General features: G+C 39.3%; 1 protein-coding gene across 1 annotated transcript in view; it reads left to right on the top strand.

The window, feature by feature from the left end:
• The window catches only part of EPB41L4B (erythrocyte membrane protein band 4.1 like 4B), a 137,432-nt gene that overhangs the window by 87,710 nt on the left and 28,064 nt on the right, over positions 1 to 21,658 (top strand). The window contains exons 3-5 of the mRNA XM_024209267.2: positions 10,330 to 10,372; positions 12,709 to 12,787; positions 17,893 to 17,937. Coding sequence (XP_024065035.1) covers positions 10,330 to 10,372; positions 12,709 to 12,787; positions 17,893 to 17,937 — 167 coding nt within the window. The remainder of the gene's footprint in view (positions 1 to 10,329; positions 10,373 to 12,708; positions 12,788 to 17,892; positions 17,938 to 21,658) is intronic.

The following is a 21,658-nucleotide window of genomic DNA, read 5'->3' as shown; positions in this document are numbered from 1 at the left end:
ACATGAATAGCTAGACCCCCCCCCCCCTTTTTTTTAAACTGTTTTTAGTGTAAAATATTTAGGTGTTATATGAGAATGACAGAAGTATAAATGTATGTTGCTTTCAAGTTTGGGGGTTTTATTGTAATTTTGTAATTGTGATTCATTCCTGTATTTTAATGGTGAACAACACTCACAGCACTTTGGTTAGCATTTTTATATGAAATATTATAGAATAATAACCTTAGATGGCATAACAATTAATAAAATAAGTATAAGATTCATATGTTTGTTTTAGTGCTCATGCCCAAAGATGTCTGAACGCTTAAGTAACACTTTTTAAATAAAAAAGCAGACCTTAAAATAATCCTTAGAAAACACACTCTGAGATGTGTAGAAAGGATGTATTATGGAAAGACAGTACCCTTTTTGCTAGTTAAGGTTTTAATCAGCTTCTCTTTAAAAAAAAAACAACTTATTTTAGTCCTTCTTATAACTCTTGCTTGGAAAAATTACCAAGAATATAAACAAGAATTTTTCTGCAACTTTTGAAGAAAATTGAATTAAATGGTTCAGGACTTACAGGTTATTAGAAGAAAAAGTTACCCTGATCTGAAAGATCAACTTTGTTTCCTTGTCTTCCCCTTGCTAAGGAACAGCTTTTTATGAGCTTTTCAAACTTTCCATGCTGTTAAATCTCCTAGAAAGCATGTACACTGGCTACCTTTGAAGCAAATAAATTCAAATTAAGTAAAGCTTTTAACAGTTTGTGTTGTAGATCGTTTATGGCCAAGTGATTTCAATGGAGTTATGGACCTAATAATCCTGCTTCCTGAGATCTTTCTGCCTTTAATTTCAGAGGGCACCAGATCTGGCAGTATATGTTTTTGTTAGTCTGTTGGCTGACTTCTAGTTAGGAAGAAAATCAGGGTCTTTCTGTAAGTGACCGATAACTGAGATCTTCAGCTCAAGTGCAAGAAGCCTCCTGTTTTTCAGATGTCCAGAACAGTGGTTCCCAAACTTGATTGGTTTAAAAAATTGATGTTTGAAGTATCACATGCTCCATTTTGTGCACATTTATTTTAGGCCATGTAAGCGTAACTTGAGTATTTATGAACTCCTAGTAAAATAAACTTTGGATTTGGCTGGTGGAGATCTTACTGTGGGTAATTAGAAGAGCAGACAGTTTGGCTGGGGGAGTCTAGGTGGGACGTTTAGAGCTGGTCAGGGATTTTTCAATTAAATGTTTTTTGTTTGGAAAACACCAGTTTGTAAAACCCCAAACTTTTTGCAGGAACATACCAGTTTCAATAAAACTTTTTGTGGGAACTGTTTCTCAGGTTTAGGATGGTATTTCTGTTCAAAACCAAAGAAGTACCCACCCTTGAATAGCTTGATGGTCAGGGTGCTCACCTGGGGGGTGGGAGACCCAGGTTCAAGTCCTTAGTCTGCCTGATTCAGAGTAGGGACTTAAAGCTGGGTCTCCCACATCCCAGAGAGTTGCCCTAGCAAACATGCTATTGGCTAGTCTGGGGTAAGTGAGAGTGTCAGTCAGTGTCTCTCTCTCACAAAGAAACAAAACAAAAAATTTGGAATGTCTCAGTTTTGTCCTGTTGCAAAAGGGGGGAGGGAGGAATTTGATATCAGTTTCCCAAGGTGGGAAAACCATTTCCTGCCTTTCTCTAATGAGATTGGACTGAGGGTGGCTGGAGTGCAGGTGGTGTGTATGTGTTGAGGGTGAAGGGAAGGGGGCCTGAGTGAGGGTGGAGGGTTGGGGAGTCTTGGCTGGAAGTGGGGGCTTTACCTGGGCATCAGGCAGGTTCAGCTCCAGCTCACTGTTGTTCCAAGGCTTCAGGTTGCCAATTTCCTCTGAGTCAGAGAGAGGTGCCAATCCCACAGCAGTCCCTAGCCTCACTGGAGAAACTTTCCCACTGTGTCCTCCTGCCCTTGTCTCACAACTCCTCCCTGTGGGTTAAGGGATTCACTACCCTTCTTCTTGGGGCTGGGGTGTGATTCCTGTTGTTATGCTCATACAAAGCACACGGGATCTTTATAGAGGAAGGCAAATGCACAGCATTTATTGAAAATACAACAGTTAGCATATGCTTTTCTCTCTCTCTCTCACACACACACACACACACACACACACACACCCTGCAGTGATGTTTATAGTTACCAGTTTGTTGTAGCTCGAGTCAATCTAATGGCCAGTTAGATTGAGCACGAGTGAGGAGCTGGGTTCTGTCGGTCGCGATCCGATGCTCCGAGGCTTTGCAGGACTAAACCCAGAGTTCCATGGCAAAACACCCCAGCTTTATAGTTGTAAATTCCCATTTGAGTCCATGCATTTTGCAATGTCATCCTGTAATCATTAGTCCTTAAGTGGTGTTATCATTTGATGGTTATTGTCCGGCTTCCCATCGTTATCTCCTATTTGTTGTCTCGCCTTTGGGGGTGCCTGCCTCACCTCTGAGATCGTCAATGCTGCGAACATCTTTAGCATCGGATACAATGGATATTTTCTGATTGTTTCCTGGTCTTTCCAAGTCTCTCACTTCTTCTTGACCATCTGGATATTTGTGATGGCTTTCACACCTTATCTTTTCCTGATGCATGCATTCCTCATTCACACAAACAATCTCTTATAGAAACCTTCAAAGGTATACAGACAGCAGTATTGTATATTTAGCAGAATACATTGTAAATCAAGCCTTGCTAAATCTTATAACTAAAACAATTCACATTGGGGCTTCAGGCCCTAAACATTCCTCTAATCTCCTTAACATAGACACAATACAAGTCTTTTACTTACTAAAACCTTAAAGCAAAGAAATGTATATTTAACTAGAGTGCCTAATTTGTAATACATATAGGAAACCATAGTAGACATTATAACTCATCCTAAAACAAAAGGGTGACCATAATCACTCATAAGGATTGTTCTGGTCTGTCATTTCTTTCTGGTATTCAAAAAGGGTGCCTGACAGGATGAAATCAAATCATACATTAATTCTCATTGTACATTATAAAATCCAGCTCCTACACTCTTCGGGGATACATTTTGGGGGTTTTGCTGATAGTCCATTGGCAACTAGTTGATTATATAGTGCCAACTCTGCTCCTTGTCTACAGCCACTAAATGAGTCACTTTCTCATTATAAGAAAGCTAAAAATGTTAAATATTTTCCTAACTTAATTTTTCCATGTGATCAATAGCTGCAGTTGCCAGAAGGATGTTAGTCTCTATTAAAAAGTGGCCAGCACTATGAAAAGATTTGAGAATTCCTGTACTAAGGGGAATATAGATGTTGACTTCCAGTAGCTTTTGGCAGTTGACTGAATCAAAAATAATGGTCAATTTACCAGTCAAATATTGTCAAATAATGTAAAAAATGATAAAATTTGCTAAGCCATTAATTCATTAGAACAGTAAGTAACAAAAAAGAGTAAGGCCTTGTCAACACTACCGCTTAAGTCGAGATAAGTTACGTCGCTCGGGGGTGTGAAAAAACCACCCCCCAAGCGATGTAACTTACCTCAACTTAAAGCAGTGTCTACACCACACTGTGTCCTCATTGAGGTGGAGTAATTATGCTGATGGAAGAGCACTCTCACGTCAACATAATATATCTTCACCAAATGCGCTAAATCGACACCACAGCATTGATAGTAATAAAGACAAGCCCTAAATCTCCATGCTCTCCAAAAGGCTTAACCTTAGATAGATACTTATACCTAATTACAAAAAACTAATTATTTAACTGAGTTATTTTAACTCAGAAAAATGCAAAACACAGTTAAACGAAATTCTAAAAACTGAAAGAATGGAGCCATGATGCAATCAAAAAGATAAGCTGCCACTTCCATCAGGGCATTCTTGCTGGAATTTTTGACAATAAGTGACTGGTTAAATATAGGCAGTCAGTTGACTTGTCAATTGACATTATTTGACTGGTCAATTGTTTGCCAATCACATTTACCAAACCCAGATACTTAAACGCATGGAAACGAAAACTTAAGGACATCATAAATCTTGTATTGTCCATATAAACAAATACATAATTCTTATCAAATACAAAGAAATGAATATTTTATCACTACACAGCAACATTGGCAGCATGTCTAAAATGAAGCGAGGAAGGCTATTTTTCCACCCTTAGCTGTTGAGAAGAGGTGATGTGTGGTCATATTATGCTAGTTCATTCTTTCATGTAGGATGAAGAATAAATGATAGTGAAAATGTTAAGAGAACTCCAATGCTGATGGATTTTTAATAGACTATTTTACAGCATTCAAATATAAGCAATATTGTTCAGTGAAATGGGCATATCTGACATATCATCACCTTCAGGCACAATGATGATACTTTTACTGAAACTGCACAGATATTCTTCCCTTACTATCTTACTTGTTTTTCCCTACAACATCCTAGCATTTCATTGCAAAAAGGGAAAACTCAGTCCCTTAACTTTCTCTTAGTAAAGCTTCCTGTCTTAAAATATTTGGTCCACAGACATCAGAGCCATGTGTAACATAATGATGGTAAAGCTCATAGACTCATAGACTTAAAGGTCAGAAGGGACCATTATGGTCATCTAGTCTGACCTCCCGCATGATGCAGGCCACAAAAGCTGACCCACCCACTTTCCCTTAACTCAGCTGTTGAAGTCTCCAGATCGTGATTTAAAGACTTCAAGTCGCAGAGAATCCTCCAGCTTGCGACCCCTGCCCCATGCTGCGGAGGAAGGCGAAAAACTTCCAGGGCCTCTGCCAATCTACCCTGGAGGAAAATTCCTTCCCGACCCCAAATATGGCGATCAGTAGAACCCCGAGCATACAGGCAAGATTCTCAAGATTCTCATAACTTCTCTCTTTCCACTGCAGTTCTTCCACTGGATGTTGACAGGAAGTTAGCCAGGTGGAGTGGAATTGTTTATTTTGTACTTTGAAAGGTCTGGATTCTGCCCTAAATTCATTCAGTTACCTCTTATCATATTGTAATCCCTTAGCTAAAATAATTAAAACATGAATGGGGCCTGTCATTTTTCTTTGCACTAGCACTTGCTGTTAGAGAATCCCCTGCTATTATAGGTCACCACTCTCAGTTCAAACTTGCCTTCTATGCAGAAGTTTTAGTGCTCTGTATTTCAAACCTCACTTTGTCTATTACACATCTTCTCATTTCTCCAAATTTTAAAAACTTTTTGGATAGAAAATTATTGCAACCCAGTCCAGATCTTAGTTGCTAATTTTAGTGTTCTAACACATGTTGCAGACTTATAAAATAAATATGGATAAGTCAACCTGTCCTGTGTAGAGTGGAGCATTAACATACTCATTATGTGAAACATCCACATATAATTTGTGGGTGTGTAAACACTGGTGATTTACAGTTGGGTTAAAACTTTCTTAAAACAGGTATATCTTGTATTTGAGCCCAAGACTCTGTTCTGATCTAATCTTACCTTTCTGACAAGTAGCATCTAATATCTTTTATCTGGGTCTCTGCAGCTGCATCATCCATATGGAACATAGCTGTCTTGGTGAGGTCATAGAATATGATGTGTACCATAAGGAAAACAGATTCTAATCTATGTAAGTTCTTGGGAGTGCAGTCCATCACTCACTTATATATTTGTAAAGTCCCTATAACAATGTGGCCCCAATGCTGTTCAGACCCTAATTATTATTAAAGGTGACCTTCAGAAGAGAAGAAAATGGGTTTGTGCTCTTATTTCTTTTTTAAAACTTTATACTGTATAAAGAAGGCATGACAGTGTTTTTCATTGGATATTTTTTGCCTTGAAAAATGATTTTGGTATTTTCCCTGCTTGTGTTTTTACTTTAGAAATTCAGGTCTTGTCTATATTGGAAGATGGTGCGGATAACTGAAGAACTGGTGGGATTATGATACCAGAGATACCACTCAAGCAAAACCTTATTGAGAGGGAAAGTGATATTAGTTCAGATAGTTGATTTAAAGCTCTTTACTTTTTGTTCATGTTAACACTTAACAAACCTTAGGAAGAAAATGTATTTGACAGCAGTTCAGTGCCCCCCAGCAGTTAAAGGCTGAGAGAGTTTGTAGATGGTATCTTCTGAGACTTCCAATAAGTCTTCCAGCAAAACCAGACTTGCCATTCAGGACATTCTGAAGGTTGAAAACAAGCAGGGACAAAACATTTTTCAGGCCTTCTTTATGCATAATAAAGCAGCAAAACAAGTAACAAAAAAGGGTCAAACCCAATTTTTTTCCTTTGCAGGTCACCTTTGAGGGCTTTGTAGCTCAAGACCAGGACTTTGAATTCTTTTATGAAGCAAATGGGGAGCCAGTGGAGTTTTCAAAGCACAGGTGTGTGGTGTATTTGTCAGCCTATATTGCTTAAGAGGCATGCTGGTGCAGTTGTACCAACTTCAGTCTTCAGTTGGCAGTTGCAGTCATCCTCAGTGTGTTCCAATAGGTACAGTTTATTGGCTGTATCTTGACATAAATGCATCTCTTATCTTATATGGCTGTTCTATTTTGGGAAAGTATTGGTTGTTACCATTATTGAGGAATTACTCACAGTACTTTTCTTCAAGGAGATAGAAAGTGATTAAATTAACAGGGAAGTAACTGGAAATTGTCCTAATTCTTCTTTGCACCAGTTTTTCGAAACAAAGAGGACAAAAATAGAAATCATTTGGGATAAATCTAACATTCTGTTATTAAATGAATATGTCCTTCAAACAATATCTAGCCAGTTTTCTCTCCAATGGAAATGATCTGGTATAATAAGGATTTCATTTCTGCAATGACCTTGGGAAGAATATTGCTATTAATTCCAACCAGGTCCTTAAAAACTAAGAACACTGGGCCTGATTCACCATTGTTACACTAGTATAAAAACCAAGTGTAATTCCATTGAAAACATTCTCAGTTGGTGATGTCCATTAAGTTGCTCCAGTTTTACACCAGTGGTGAATCAGGCCTACCATGGTTACTGCCATATTACACACACCTTGATGAAGACTAATAAAAGACATCAAGACAGTGATGATGTCTCAGATAACTGTCAAAATGCAGGTAGCCATTTTTCTTTGCCTTCAACATTCTAAATATAAAAATTGTTATAGAACTTCCCATAGAAAAATAAATTTCAAAACTGAATTATGATTAATCTTCCTTACCTTTCAAGGGCACTGATAACTTGCGCAGAGTCCAAATTGGAGTAGGGGAATGTAGTGTGGTAGGAAAAGAGCACTACCTAATTTCTACTCTTGTATCATCCTCAAAGGGCCCCTTCTAAGCAGTGGCTCCTTGATGCACTTGGACCCTCACAACTTGAAGACCATTAGCCTGAGCTCCAGCTTTTAAAAGGAGGCAGACCCTCTGCAGAAGTTATTAAAAAGAGTTCTTGTGGAGTCCCCCAACTCCAGGCAGCTTCATACTAAGACTTCTGGTATTCACCCTTTTGTGTTCACATTCTGAGTTGGGATAGTGATTATGGGTTCCAGTCAATAGCTTGTAACATAGTCAAGTAATTTTTGGTTCTTGGCAAGGACGCCATGAAGTCTTCACTTCCGTTTCCATTTCCATTCCTCTGGCTGTATGTCAATAATAAGAGCTTCTGATTTTTTGCTTAGAGGCTAGGGCCTGCATTCCATGGGCATATGAAATTCTGGCTTCTAAGCTGGTGTGCTCCCAGCATTTATGGCAGCAGATACCAATGTTGTTTTTTCTTGACACACTTTCAGTGCTCCTGGCCACCTCAGCCATCCAGACAACTGCAGCTTATAGGGAGGAGTAGGGTGATAAGGGCTATTACTTGGGTTCAGAGGGCCTGTAAGAAGACTAACACCATTATGGAGAAACATCCAGACACTGACTATGGCAGACTTTAGCCCAGTTTTTGCGAAAGCAATCCAAAACAGCTGGGCTTAAGTTGATAGTAGTTCATGAATCTACAAGGGCTAAAATTGCCCCCTATTTTGGAAAGCACTGAATAATGGTATAATGGACCCCTCGTGCATCTGAGTTTGCTTCTCAAAGGAGTGAGTGTAAAATGATGTCCAGTGCTTGCTGTTTGTTGTCCCCTGGAGAATCCTACATTTATGACTGTATTGTATATGTAGAAGGAATGAACGGTTACAAATGTACATTAGCTGTTTAGGCTAGAACCTCATGTAATGGCCTATTTTGCTACTTATTAGATTCTTAAAAATTGCTCATTTTTGTAAAATTATGTATAGATATGACAGATGAATTGGTAATTTGCAGTGTTATGGATGTTTAGCATAATACCACGTGCAGACATTCTAAAACATGTGTTAATCATTTACAATACACACAATGAAGGTAATTCAAAAAAGAGTACTGAAGCTTTCTCAGTACATTTGAAAGGTGAATAAAAAAGTGAAAAAATTGATTTTTTTTTTACTTTTTAGTTTAGAAATCAAACACTGAAGAGTAGTATTCCATGTTAGGGTATATGTAGCACTAAATTGTCTTCTTAAATTTTTCTAAAGGCTTAGATGTACACTTTTTTAGTCCAGATGAACTCCAAACAGTCATAGAACTGAACTTGTATATTAGAAATCCTTAAGAAAATGGAATTGTATGTACATATTTAACTTGAAATGACAATACTGATAAATGTGGACAATGCTCCTATAAATATAGCTGGGGATATGTTTTGCTGACTAATGTGTTCATTGAAGTAAAATGTTCCTCTTCCCTAGAAGCAAAAAAATTCAAAAAGTTCTAAATGCATAATTTCAATCGAAAGAACAAAGCTTGAATAATTTTGTTTCTTCTCAGAAACTTGAAATGTTTACTAGCTGATTTCTTGTGAATCTATATTTGCTGGATGAGAGATAAATAATTGATGATGTGTATATTAATTTACAGCTATGTAATATATTTGTATAAACATTATCATAACATTTTATTTTCACTATGGTGGTAATTCTCAAATTTGTAAGGAGGTGGCTTCCTTGGTAATTTCTCCCAAGGGAGTCCAGGCAAGCTCTGGGCAACTAAAAGCACATTCGGAATAATTGTTCTATTTCTTTTTTATTCTGCAGGGAATTTATTTGCTATTTGGGTTATGGGTTGGCAAACTTTTAAAATACACTTTTTACAACTAGCTGTTTCATACATTTTGCTTTTAGTTAAAGCATCCATAGTAAAACTGTGGTTTTGCTATTTTATTAATTATTTTCACATGCATTTAGCAAAAGCAGAGGAGAATCTGTTGAATACCAAGTATTCACTCTGATTCTGCTTTTACTTAATATAGAGTGGAAATGCCCCAACAAGAAAAGCAACCAAAAGGAATAGGCTTCTTTTTCTGAATATTTCTGCTCCAAACTTACTGGTCCTATTAATTTATTAGATCTGTTTTTAAATAAACAGCAAAAAATGGGAAGAAAATTCCTCGTATGGTAAGGTGGCCTTTATGTAATTTAGTGAGGAGACTATCATGACAAATTATAATCATTTAATATTTATATTTTGGTAACACACCAAGATGCCTCATTTGGGAGTGATGATTCATGCTGGGCACTATACAGGCACAGTATGAAACTTAGGACTAGTCTGTACTGGAAAAGGTTTGCCAGTAAAGCAGACCTTCCTAGTGTAGACAGAGCTTATATTGGCTCAAGTGCTTTTTTTTGGTGTAGCTCATACCGGTTCCCTGAACAAAATAAGCTATACCAGCAAAGGCACTTTTTTGCCAGTATAACTGTTTCCATAAAGGCTTTTTCCGGTATAAAATGTTTTTAAAAATAATAATAATAATAATAATCACATTCCTAACTGACATTGCTATACCAGCAAAAGTTTTAAGGGTGGACCAGGCCTTAGACTCTGAGCTTGAGAGAACCACAGTGTGGGTGGAGGAATACAGAGAAGCGGAGGGAGCCGTGTGGGAGCTCCACTGAGTGAGATTGGACCAGACAATCGGCTGCCTTCAGAAGATTATGAGTAATGGTTAAAGCATTGGGCCCAGAGTTTGAGGAAAACCTTCATTCCCTACACCCCGCTGGAATTGTATGTTTGTTTTTACAGCCTTTCACTGCTGGTTGGGTTGTGCCTCACAAGGAGGAAGCTCCCATGGGTGTGTTTAACTTTTAATGTCCAGTTTTCACTGATAAGATAGGCACCTGAGGGGAGGGGGGGGGTTGTGTTCAAATAAACATTTTCTAGTGAAAACAACTATAAAAGATTGCCAAATATATATGGATGTCTTTGCTTTTCAGAGCAGAGACCCCTTCCTTTAAATTAATTTGTGCTCTATTAGACAGTAAAATACCAGTAAAATCTTGAAAATGAATTACTTTTAAACATAGGTTTTCTTTTTTTAGCACTGGCTGGACCATTCTAAACCAATTAAGAAGCAAATAAAAAGTAAGTAACGTGAGTCCACAAGTTTCGTTTATTCCTCCCCTAAGAATTCAGTTTAGAGTATTCGTGAACATGATTGTGAGGCTCCAAATGTTTCTGTAATATAGTGAATATTTCTCAGACAATGGATCCAAGTTAATGGTTGGCTGGCTGGCTAAACTTTTTTTGTATAAAAGCAAGGGTCACAATGAGTAATGGACCAATCTTCAACTCTCTTCTTTAAATATGATTTTTATTTACCACTTTTGTGGATGCCAAAAGTCCCTTCCTCTTTTCTATGGGAAAATCCCTGCCTGGAGTTACTTTGTCATAAACCGGGGGGAGCAAGCATCAGCTTAGGTTGCTGCTAATGGATTCAGCAGCCAAATATCAACTTAGAAAAGCTTATGTGATTTCTCCTAGGTGCCTGTTAATAGTAGTTGGAGGTGTGGGGGAGAGTAGGAGGAAGCACTCCCCTTTCTTGTAACCCCTAAATTAGATTAAATTAGAAATTGGCCTGGAAAAGAAGGAACGGTGGCAGGAGGGACCTGAGGGTTGGCAGTTCCTGTTGGAAACTGCAGAAGTCCTTTGAGTTTCATGTCCAGGTAGCCTCTGCTGCCTCCCCTTGCATCTTTACTGGTGTACTTTCACCTGGTTCAATGTATATAGTTCCTGGATATGTTTGCGTTCCTGTGAGCTGGACTCATGTCATTGATGGCAAGTGGATGCCAAGAGAGGAGGTCCTGAGACCATTATTGACAGGGATTGTTAACTCTTTCCTTTGGGAGAGGGTAAAGATGCCAACCACCCTTAAACTATGATTCAACCCTGGCTCAATAAACTGTCCCTTGAAACATCTGTGTTCATCTGATTTCTACAACTTCATGGATCCCTACTAATCTGGAGTCAGGCCTGGGTATGATATGGAGACAGCAATAGTATCCTGGGGCAATAAATGTCTGCTAGCAATGGATATAGGCCAGGTGTCCATGTTGATTTTATGAGATCTAACAGTTACCGTAGGTATGGCTGATCACAAGATGCTACTGACCAATTTGCAACATCTGGAAGGAGTCGACACAGGTTTTTCTTCAGTGCTTTCTGTTCTTTCCATTCTCAGGGGTCTCAGAGTATTGGAGCTGCTCACCCACTTCTAGTGGCCCTTTCATGCAAGGACTGCAGGACACTATGCTTTCACTCTTACCACTTCTTGTGTGTATGAGGCTAATAGGGTAGATTGTGAAGAAATGTAGGGTCCATTGCCATTGATAGCTCTGGTGCTTGACTTGACCTCGCCTTTTCATGACATCTCAACCTGCTTCTCTGTACTTGGATACATGATCAGCAAGTGCTTATTCTCTGATATGCCAAGGAAAAGGCAAAATGATCCTAGAGGGAAGAATCAAATATTTTCTACACAAAGGCATTTTTAACAGATTTAGTGCCATTGCTTTCACAGTGTCTGGCCCAGTTAGGGGATTGTATGGGAACAAGCTGGCTCAGACCCATACTAGAGAAGGCAGAAACAACTTGATGGGGGTTGTAATAGCTCCATCTCTCAGCACAATATGTCTTTTCCTTGCCAAAGTGGTTTGCATTTTTGGAGAAGTTTGGGTCCTCGATTGTCTTTGGACAGTGGTGCACATGGCTTTATTTTTCTACCACCAGCAGCGGCTAGTGTTAAGAGTCAGTGCCCTGAGGAGGTAGATCTCACCAGTAAACTTTGTCACCTACGGTTTTGACTTCTGAAACACCTCTTCTTGGGGTTACCCTTGAAGACAACTTTAAAGCTTCAACTAGTGCAGCTTTTGGCTGCCCATCTGCCTAGTAGACCAATAGGCCTTCAGAAACTACAGCAGTGATTGTCATCAGATAAGCACCTAGATAGAGAGGTGGTGGATTCTCCATTTCTTAATGTCTTCAAACAAAGACTGGATGCCTTTCTGGAAGATATACTTTAGCCAGATGTGCACCATGATAGCCCAAAACAGCAAAGACGTATTTGCTGAATCTTTTTAGCTGGAGAACTAAGGTGGGGAGGTTACTCTCTCATGTCCATCAGAGCTTGAATTTTTCCAACATTCCCAGGACAGTACAAGGCACATCTTTTTGGACAAACATTTGCTTGACAAATGAGCCATGGCTTAATTACTTATTATATTGGCTGTGGTAGCACACTAAAATGCCCACAACAGGCACATAGTTATTTCTTGTTGTAAGTATTTTTAATTTAAGACACATAGTCAAATGTTACTGTGTTAAGGACACTTTAAAATATAATTATATTGTGTTAAATTTTTCTTGCTCTATGGGATCACCAAACCTGTGTAAACTTCTGCTTTGAATCTTTGTGCATACAGTTGGACCGCCATACACTTTGCATTTTCGAATTAAATATTACTCATCAGAACCGAACAACCTTCACGAGGAGTTTACAAGGTAGGAAATAATTGTGATTGCTAAACTGATGTCTAACAATGGGGTGTATAAGGTATTTGGGGATTAAACTGTGGGGGAGGGAGGAATTTGGGTTATATGTGCTTCCTTGGTAGAATAGGCATCATGTTCAATCTTCTAGTTGGTGTTTTATGACAGTCTACGGACCATACCCTCCTTTCCGTTTTTTGCCCAGACCTGCTGTTTTGGCCTCTCAGGTGCTTTTGGATGGAGGGGCAGATGGACCAGAGCAGTGGTATTTCCCTCCAACTCTCCATGTGTTTTAGGCTTTGTGACTTTGGAAAGGGAGCCATGACTGGGTAGGTAGGAGCTGAACCTGGAGAAGAAGGACTCTCTGCAGCAGTATTGCCTGTCAAACCCATGGTGGGTGGGGGGATAGAGGGGGGTTTCCAATGTATAATATCGACAGCTGGGCTCTGTGCTTTTCTCTGCTGTGAAATGTAGAGGTGATCAAATAAAAGTCAAATGGATCAAAGAGAGACTCAAAAGCAGCAGAATTTTGGGAGGATTGGGAGCAATGCAAACAGCTCAATCTTCTCTACCCCCTCTTCCTCCCTGCCCCCCCCCCCTTGTTCACAGTCTCCCTAAGCTAATGGAAGCTGTTTGGTGACCATTCATCCTGTAGGGACTTCTGTCATTGTGTTGAGGCTGTGGATGACCTGTGGTCTTTGAGAACATTCCGTACTTGTTAAGTGAGGAGCCCTCCATAATTCAGAAGAAATTCTGTATTATGAAAGCGGCGGGGGAGAGGGAAATTGCCTATTTTTGCACTTCCCATTCCTCCCAACTCTTCTGGTCACTTGGTCAAGCCAAATTGTGTCTCTAATTATTTTGTACCCCTTCCTGCTATTGGTTTTCTGTTTCTGACAATTTGGAGCTTCTTGGTGTTTTTTTTTTATTTGCTCTGCATTGCTAATTGGGCCAAGCTGTTTCCACCATGCTCTTTAAAGATTATATTGATCATTTTATAGTGCTTATGGGAAACTTTTAGTCAGCAGACCTCTGTTTACTATTTCCTTATCTGCTGCAGTGATTAAGTACTACTTTGACTGCTGTGTGACAAGAAAATTAAAGAGCTAATTGTAATTGCCCACTTCTTTACTATGAAACTTCCATAGAAGCCTTAATATACATTATCAATTACTGCATAGCAATAAACTGATAAAAGGACACACTTTTTCATACAGTCCATAATTAACCTATGGAACTCACTGCCACTGATATAATTGAGTTCAAGAGTTCAGTAGGATTCCTAAAAGGATTAGACATCTGCATGTATAATGAGAAGATTCATAGTTACATTATGTAGGATGTTATATAAAAAACATTTTAGAATAGATATACACCCTCATACTTCAGGGTTTAAACTGGTGTTAAATTTCCCCAATGGGCAGGTTATTCCATTGTCTATCACAGGATTTCTTTTACGTTCCTCAGCAGCATCTGATGCCAGTCATTTTCAGAGAAAGGGCACTGGACTAAATGGATCTTTGATGTGATCTAGTAAGGCAGTTCCTATAAAGGGCTATAAACTTTATAACTTTATAGTTTGGACTATAAGCTTCTGGAGCTATATAATCCAATCACTGCTAAAAAGGAAAATTGCAGAGGAATCTTAAAAATACTTTAATTGCTAATTCTACTTAGAAAAATATTAGTTTAATTTTCTACATTTTGTTTTTAAGTGCCTTAATTATAATATAATAGTTATCAGCCAGGAAACTTGCATCGTAACAGAGTTTATGAATGAAAACAAATACAGAAGCAATTTGAACACGGCCTTCACATTGTTTATATGCAAGTTATTTTTTCTTTTAAACAGCAAAAGAAGGGCATTTTGAAAATGGAATTGCCTTTGTCATTCTAATTTTTTTTAACGAACCTCCACTCTGGCTAGGTTGTATTTCCCAACATTCTGTAGAGTTAGGTAAGAGACCAGGACAGCAGGTGCAAATTCAGTGCAAGGAAAGAGGGGAAGATTTATAGTGGTAACAAAATGAGCTAATTGAAGAAGAAATTACGCTAGATCTTTGTCCTGTATAAAGATATTTTTAACAGATGCAGATGCCTTTTGAGGCTGTAAAAATAATATGGACACAGTTAATACTTTTATGGGGAAGTGATGACATTTCTTAAAATTTAATGCACCAAGTAAGGCATCTGCTGGCATTTTTGTCTACAGGGCTTCATTAGTTTTAGTCGGAATAACAATGGGTTGTTTCTTTTGAAGAATGTATTTTGCTGCTTGAAGTGGGATACCAGAAATTGAGGTGCAATAGTAGGGTTGCACAGAAAAAGGAAATAACTGTGAGTCAGGTATGGAGAGAGTTGCAATATTCCTCAGGGCAGCAAAGTGGTGGTATTGCTTGGATTATTCCCCCCAAATTTACCAGCATTCATGTTATTTTGAAATCCTGGAGCAAATAGTAGGGACAGGTTTTCTAAGCCCAGATTTCTGGGGTGGTGCACAATTAATTTTACATATACAAATACTGACATGTAAGTGGCAACCCAGGTATCAGCTGTGTATGTAAGTTAGGCATGTGTAAAAACCTGACCCCTACTCTTTTCCCATGAGCTTTTCTACTGCATAGGGCACAGGAAAGCTTCCTAAACATGCCTTTGGTTCCTGTTCCCCTGTCTATTTTGAACTGATTCCGTCTTCTAAATATTGAAAGGTCAGCTCACAATTTCCCAAACACATGAATGTGAAAAATTAGTTTGTTCGTCACAAGGTTCTGGTGACTCACCGTGCCTGATCCTTCCTATTCTGTTCCCAACATGTCTTTCAATTGCAGTAGAGAAATTAATAGAGATGTTTGCTACGCTCTTCTTTTTGAAGACTGGAGACATGCATCATGCTGCTTTGAGCCCAGATGTCTTACTCATTTCATTCACCTCTTAACTCGCCCCTCAGCGGGTGTGGGGGTAGGAGAGGCTGGGCAGCCCCAACCCTTGCCATCCTCTAACCTCAAAGAGGGACACCCTGCTCCAGAAGACCCAAGGCAGGAGCCACTTTGGCTTGGTCTACACTACCACTTATGTCGGTATAACTTATTTCACTTGGGGGTGTGAATAAGCCAGCCCCTGAGTGACGTAAGTTACGCTGACCTAAGTGCTCGTGTAGACAGTGCTATGTCAGTGGGATAGCATCTCCTTCCGACTTAGCTACCACCTCTCATGGAGGTGGATTTATTATACCGATGGGAGAGCTCTCTCCCATCAGTATAGAGCATCTACACCAGATGCGCTACTAGCCCTTAGTGTGAGATTGCTGGGGGGGAGAAGGGGGCAGGAAAGGCCAGGTGAGATGCCCCAGGCAGCAAGGTGGTTGTGATTTTTCCCAACCCACAAACCTTTGTTTTAATAAAAATAAAACAAACAAATCCTCAGGCTTAGGAAAGAGTGACATGTGGATAGGGCATTAGTCTGGGAGACCCAGATTCAGTTACCTGCTCCACCACAGACTCCCTGTGTGGCCTTGGGCAGTCACTTGATCTCTCTGTGCCTCCACATCCCCATCTACAAAATGAGGATCTCTGAGTTAGGGCATTTATTTACAATTAAAGATTGTGAGGCATGTAGGGTATGTCTACACTGCAATGTAAGTCCAGATTTAGTGGGACTTGAGTCAACTGACCTGTGTTAGGGAGCTCTGGACTTGAGCGTCTACATTGTATTTTAACCCTACGTTAAGAACTTTCTAACTCATGCTTGAACCTAGGGCTCTGGTGTCCATACTGCAGTGTGCAGACCCGAGTCAATGTTACCAAATCCCAGAGAACCTAGCACCCGCCCTCCTCCCCCTGATATATGGCCGCTCTAGCCCTAGGACCATGTTGCACTGTGGAAAAACTTCACTGCCCACCCTACACATTACCAGGAAGCAGCTCGCTTTGCAAAAGGCTTGATCGGTTCACTCTCCATTGCAAACCCAGGAGGCTCTCTGATAGTGCGCTTGCAGATCGGTGATCAGAAGAGAATGGGTGAATGCTAAATTGAACATCTGCCAAAAGAGGATGGGGCTTCCATTTTCAATAGAGTGGATTGCAGATTGTTGGGATAGAGAGGAGTAGGGAAATTGTCTGATGGAATTGTGGGATACTCCCAGCTGACTCCAGGGAACAGAGATAACCTGTGCCTGCTGATGGGGTGTTGGGGGGAGGACAAAGTGAAGGCAGCCTGCTTCAGCAGTGATACTGAGCATGTTCAGTCTATGTGGTGAGCATGCTCAGTACAAGCCAAGCAGCAAATCTGGGGGGACATGTGACACCCCTCCCCCCGCGTGCCTCACCTCTGCCTGAGAACCAAATTAAGCAGGGCTGTGGCTACACTGCAAAGCAAAGGGGTTTGGACCCTGGGTCCCAGCTTGACTCAAGCTTGGATCCTCCAGCCCTGCAGGGTCCTGCGATTCTGGGTTCGAGCCCTGGGTTAGCGCAATTGCAGTGTAGACACAAAGGGAGTTATCCCTGAGCTCGGGCTCAAGCACAGCTTGCATTGCAGTGTAGACATACCCCTAGACACTACAGCAATGAGTGCCATATAAGTACCAAAGAAAAAAACTAAATAGGTAGGCCTATCTCCACTCTTCATGGAATCTTTGTTCTTCTCTCATTCAAAGCTCTTTTAATTTTTAAAATAAAGCCATAATTGCCTTTAGACTTCATAGCTCATTTAGGCTGCAATTCAGGACAGCACTTAAGTATGGGCTTATGTCCCATTGGCTTCAGTAGAATTAAGGCTCCATGCTCAAAGTTGAGTACATGCTTTCAGTGCGGTCTTAAATAAGGATGGGTTCCTGAAATGCTGCTTTACGACTTCATCCTGCAATATGTTGAGCAGTTCTGCAAGGTGTAAAATGTTCTGAACTCTCACTGACTTCAATGAGAGTTAAGGGTACTTAGCATCCCACAGGTGTGTGCAGTGCTCTTTATAATTGATCCCGAAGGCTCATATAACTTACAAAATCAGTTTATGGAAATGTCTTGACTAAGAGCGTACTCTTGACAAAGGGATAAGAGCTGAAAAGATGACTCTGTATGCATTTGATTGTTTGCTTATATTTATTTATTTAATGTATTTGTTAGGTACCTGTTTGTATTACAGCTCCGACAAGACATTCTTTCGGGAAAGTAAGTACATTTTTGTTCCTGTAACCTTGCTTAAAGTGTAAGTAAAAGAGCACCACTTTAAGGGTTAAAAGTATTACTTTAAGCCCATAAGCTCTTGCTGATCCTTTCTGTTATTCAAAGATGTGTATAAGGAATTGTAAATTGCATTTGCTGATCCAGTGTTCTCTTGTACGTTTTTTCTTTTTCCATTAGAATACAGAAATGTATACACATACATTAATCATAATCAAATTAATAAAATCTAGTGGAATAAGAACTTTTTCATTTGGCCAGAAGGTAGTAGAAACATATCTATGCATACAATATTATGCAGAGCTTTCTGTGTCATAGCTTTAACAATTCCATTATCCTTAATGGCTATTTGCATGTTACAGACTTAATTGTAAGTGAGCATTATGCTGCAATTAGCCATTGTTAAATATTCAACAATAAAATGCACTCGTACAACATGATTAAAATAAATAAACTTATATGGATCATACTAATCCTATGTATCCTGTTATCTTACATATATTTGAAATTGAAATGAGAAATAGTCAAAATACGACCCTTAAAAGAAACTGAGAAGCCCTGAAAGCTCTTAATTTGAACAATATATGATGGTGAAACTGGACATTGTGTTCTGTATGGAGTGGAAGATGGGAGTGATCAGCAAGAAAGGCTACCTTATTGAGGTCAGAACATGTAGGGATAAAGTGAGAAAGGCCAAAAGCCATGTAGAGTTGGACCTTGCAAAGGGAATTAAAACAAATCGTAAAAGATTCTATAGCCATATAAATAAGAAGAAAACAAAGAAAGAAGAAGTGGGACTGCTAAACACTGAGGATGGAGTGGAGGTTAAGGATAATCTAGGCATGGCCCAATATCTAAACAAATACTTTGTCTCAGTCTTTAATGAGGAGCTTAGGGATAATGGTAGGATGACAAATGGGAACGAGGCTATGGAGGTAGATATTACCACATCCGAGGTAGAAGCCAAACTCGAACAACTTAATGGGACTAAATTGGGGGGCCCAGATAATCTTCATCCAAGAATATTAAAGGAACTGGCACATGAAATTGCAAGCCCATTAGCAAGAATTTTTAATGAATCTGTAAACTCAGGGGTTGTACCATATGACTGGAGAATCGCTAACATAGTTCCTATCTTTAAGAAAGGGAAAAATGTGATCTGGGCAACTACAGGCCTGTTAGTTTGACATCTGTAGTATGCAAGGTCTTGGGAAAAAATTTGAAAGAGAAAGTAGTTAAGGACATTGAGGTCAATGGTAATTGGGAGAAATTACAACATGGTTTTACAAAAGGTAGATCGTGCCAAACCAACCTGATCTCCTTCTTTGAGAAGGTAACAGATTTTTTAGACAAAGGAAAGGCAGTGGATCTAATTTACCTCGATTTCAGTAAGGTATTTGATACGGTTCCACATGGGGAATTATTAGCTAAATTGGAAAAGATGGGGATCAATATGAAAATTGAAAGGTGGATGAGGAACTGGTTAAAGGGGAGACTACAATGAGTCATACTGAAAGGTGAACTGTCAGTCTGGAGGGAGGTTACTAGTGGAGTTCCTCAGGGATTGGTTTTGGGACCAATCTTATTTAATCTTTTTATTTCTAACCTTGGCAGAAAAAGTGGGAATGTGCTAATAAAGTTTGCGGATGACACAAAGCTGGGAGGTATTGCCAATACAGAGAAGGACTGGGATATCATACAGGAAGATCTGGATGACCTTGTAACTGGAGTAATAGTAATAGGATGAAATTTAATAGTGAAAAGTGCAAGGTCATGCATTTAGGGATTAATAACAAGAATTATTGTTATAAGCTGGGGATGCATCAGTTGGAAGTAACCGAGGAGGAGAAGGACCTCGGAGTATTGGTTGATTACAGGATGATTATGAGCCGCCAATGTGATATGGCCGTGAAAAAAGTTAATGCGGTCTTGGGATGCATCAGGCGAGGTATTTCCAGTAGAGATAAGGAGGTGTTAGTACCGTTCTACAAGGCACTGGTGAGACTCATCAGGAATACTGTGTGCAGTTCTGGTCTCCCATGTTTAAGAAGGATGAATTCAAACTGGAACAGGTACAGAGAAGGGCTACTAGGATGATCCAAGGAATGGAAAACCTGTCTTATGAAAGGAGACTCAAAGAGCTTGGCTTGTTTAGCCTAACCAAAAGAAGGCTGAGGGGTGATATGATTGCTCTCTACAAATATATCAGAGGAATAAATACCAGGGAGGGAGAGGAATTATTTAAGCTCAGTACCAATGTGGACACAAGAACAAATGGATATAAACTGGCCATCAGGAAGTTTAGACTTGAAATTAGACAAAGGTTTCTAACCATCAGAGGAGTGAAGTTCTGGAACAGCCTTCCAAGGGAAGTAGTGGGGGCAAAAGACATATCTGGCTTCAAGCCTAAGCTTGATAAATTTATGGAGGGGGTGGTATAATGGGCTAGCCTAATTTTGGCAATTAATTGGTCTTCGACTATTAGTGGTAAATATGCCCAATGGCTTGTGATGGGATGTTAGAGGGGTGGGATCTGAGTTACTACAGAACATTCTTTCCTGGGTGTCTGGCTGGTGAGTCTTGCCCACACGCTCAGGGTTTAGCTGATCGCCATATTTGGGGTCAGGAAGGAATTTTCCTCCAGGGCAGATTGGCAGAGGCCCTGGGGGTTTTTTGCCTTCCTCTGCAGCGTGGGGCACAGGTCACTTATTGGAAGATTCTCTGCATCTTGAAGTCTTTAAACCATGATTTGAGGACTTCAATGGCTCAGACACAGGTTTGATACAGGAGTGGGTGGGTGAGATTCTGTAGCCTGCGTTGTTCAGGAGGTCAGACTAGATGATCATAATGGTCCCTTCTGACCTTAAAGTCATAGAAGAGCAAGAAAAAGATTTGGTTAATAAATAGCTAAACTACAGTAAATATTGTATTTTTTGTTTTTTTAGGACATTAGAAGGTTTCAATCTGAACCAGAAGTTTATTATTTATTACACAATAGAACAAGTGGCACATACAAATGGGAAAATGATTATACTCTGTGTGTAATTAGGGCAAAGAATGTCTTGATCTGTATGATTATTTAAAATGTAATGTGAGCTTGCCATTCTTGTCAGTATGACAGATGCAAGGGAGTGGAAAAAACACTCAATAATAGTGTCAACACTTCTTATTTAAGACACTTAAAAAAATGTTTTTTGCAGCCTCACTCTTTTTGACAAATGTAATTGTGCATTTGTAAGGTAAATATATATATTTATTTATTTTAAAAGTTATAAAGAAAAATATTTAATCTTAGACTGGGGTGTTTCCTAGAATCCATTGTAGGAATACTACCTATTTTCTTCTTCTGGATTAATGTTTTCAGTGTTAGTTTAAACATGATTTATAGTTGAGAATATCATGTTTTCAGTATTAATGAGAAATTACTAAACTAAGAAATTATTAGTTTAATTACTAACTTGTAACTAAACTTAATTAAATGGAAATATTAGTATTTGAATGATCTAAATACCGTGCAATTTAACTGATACTTTGGAGTCAATATTTTATTTTCAGTTAGACTGTTGGAGAACTCTTTTAGATTCTTCTGGAGAAAGGGCTTATATAAAGTATAATTTAAGAAATGTGCATATTTTTATTGCACCTTTAAGACTAACAGAAGTATTGGAGCATAAGCTTTCGTGGGTGAATGCCCACTTCATCAGACGCA

The sequence above is a fragment of the Terrapene carolina genome, unplaced genomic scaffold, assembly GCF_002925995.2.
Source record: "Terrapene carolina triunguis isolate 2854851 unplaced genomic scaffold, T_m_triunguis-2.0 Scaffold183, whole genome shotgun sequence".
Taxonomy (NCBI): domain Eukaryota; kingdom Metazoa; phylum Chordata; order Testudines; family Emydidae; genus Terrapene; species Terrapene triunguis.
The sequence above is the reverse complement of the archived record's forward strand: the minus strand, read 5'-3'. Positions and strand labels throughout refer to the sequence as shown.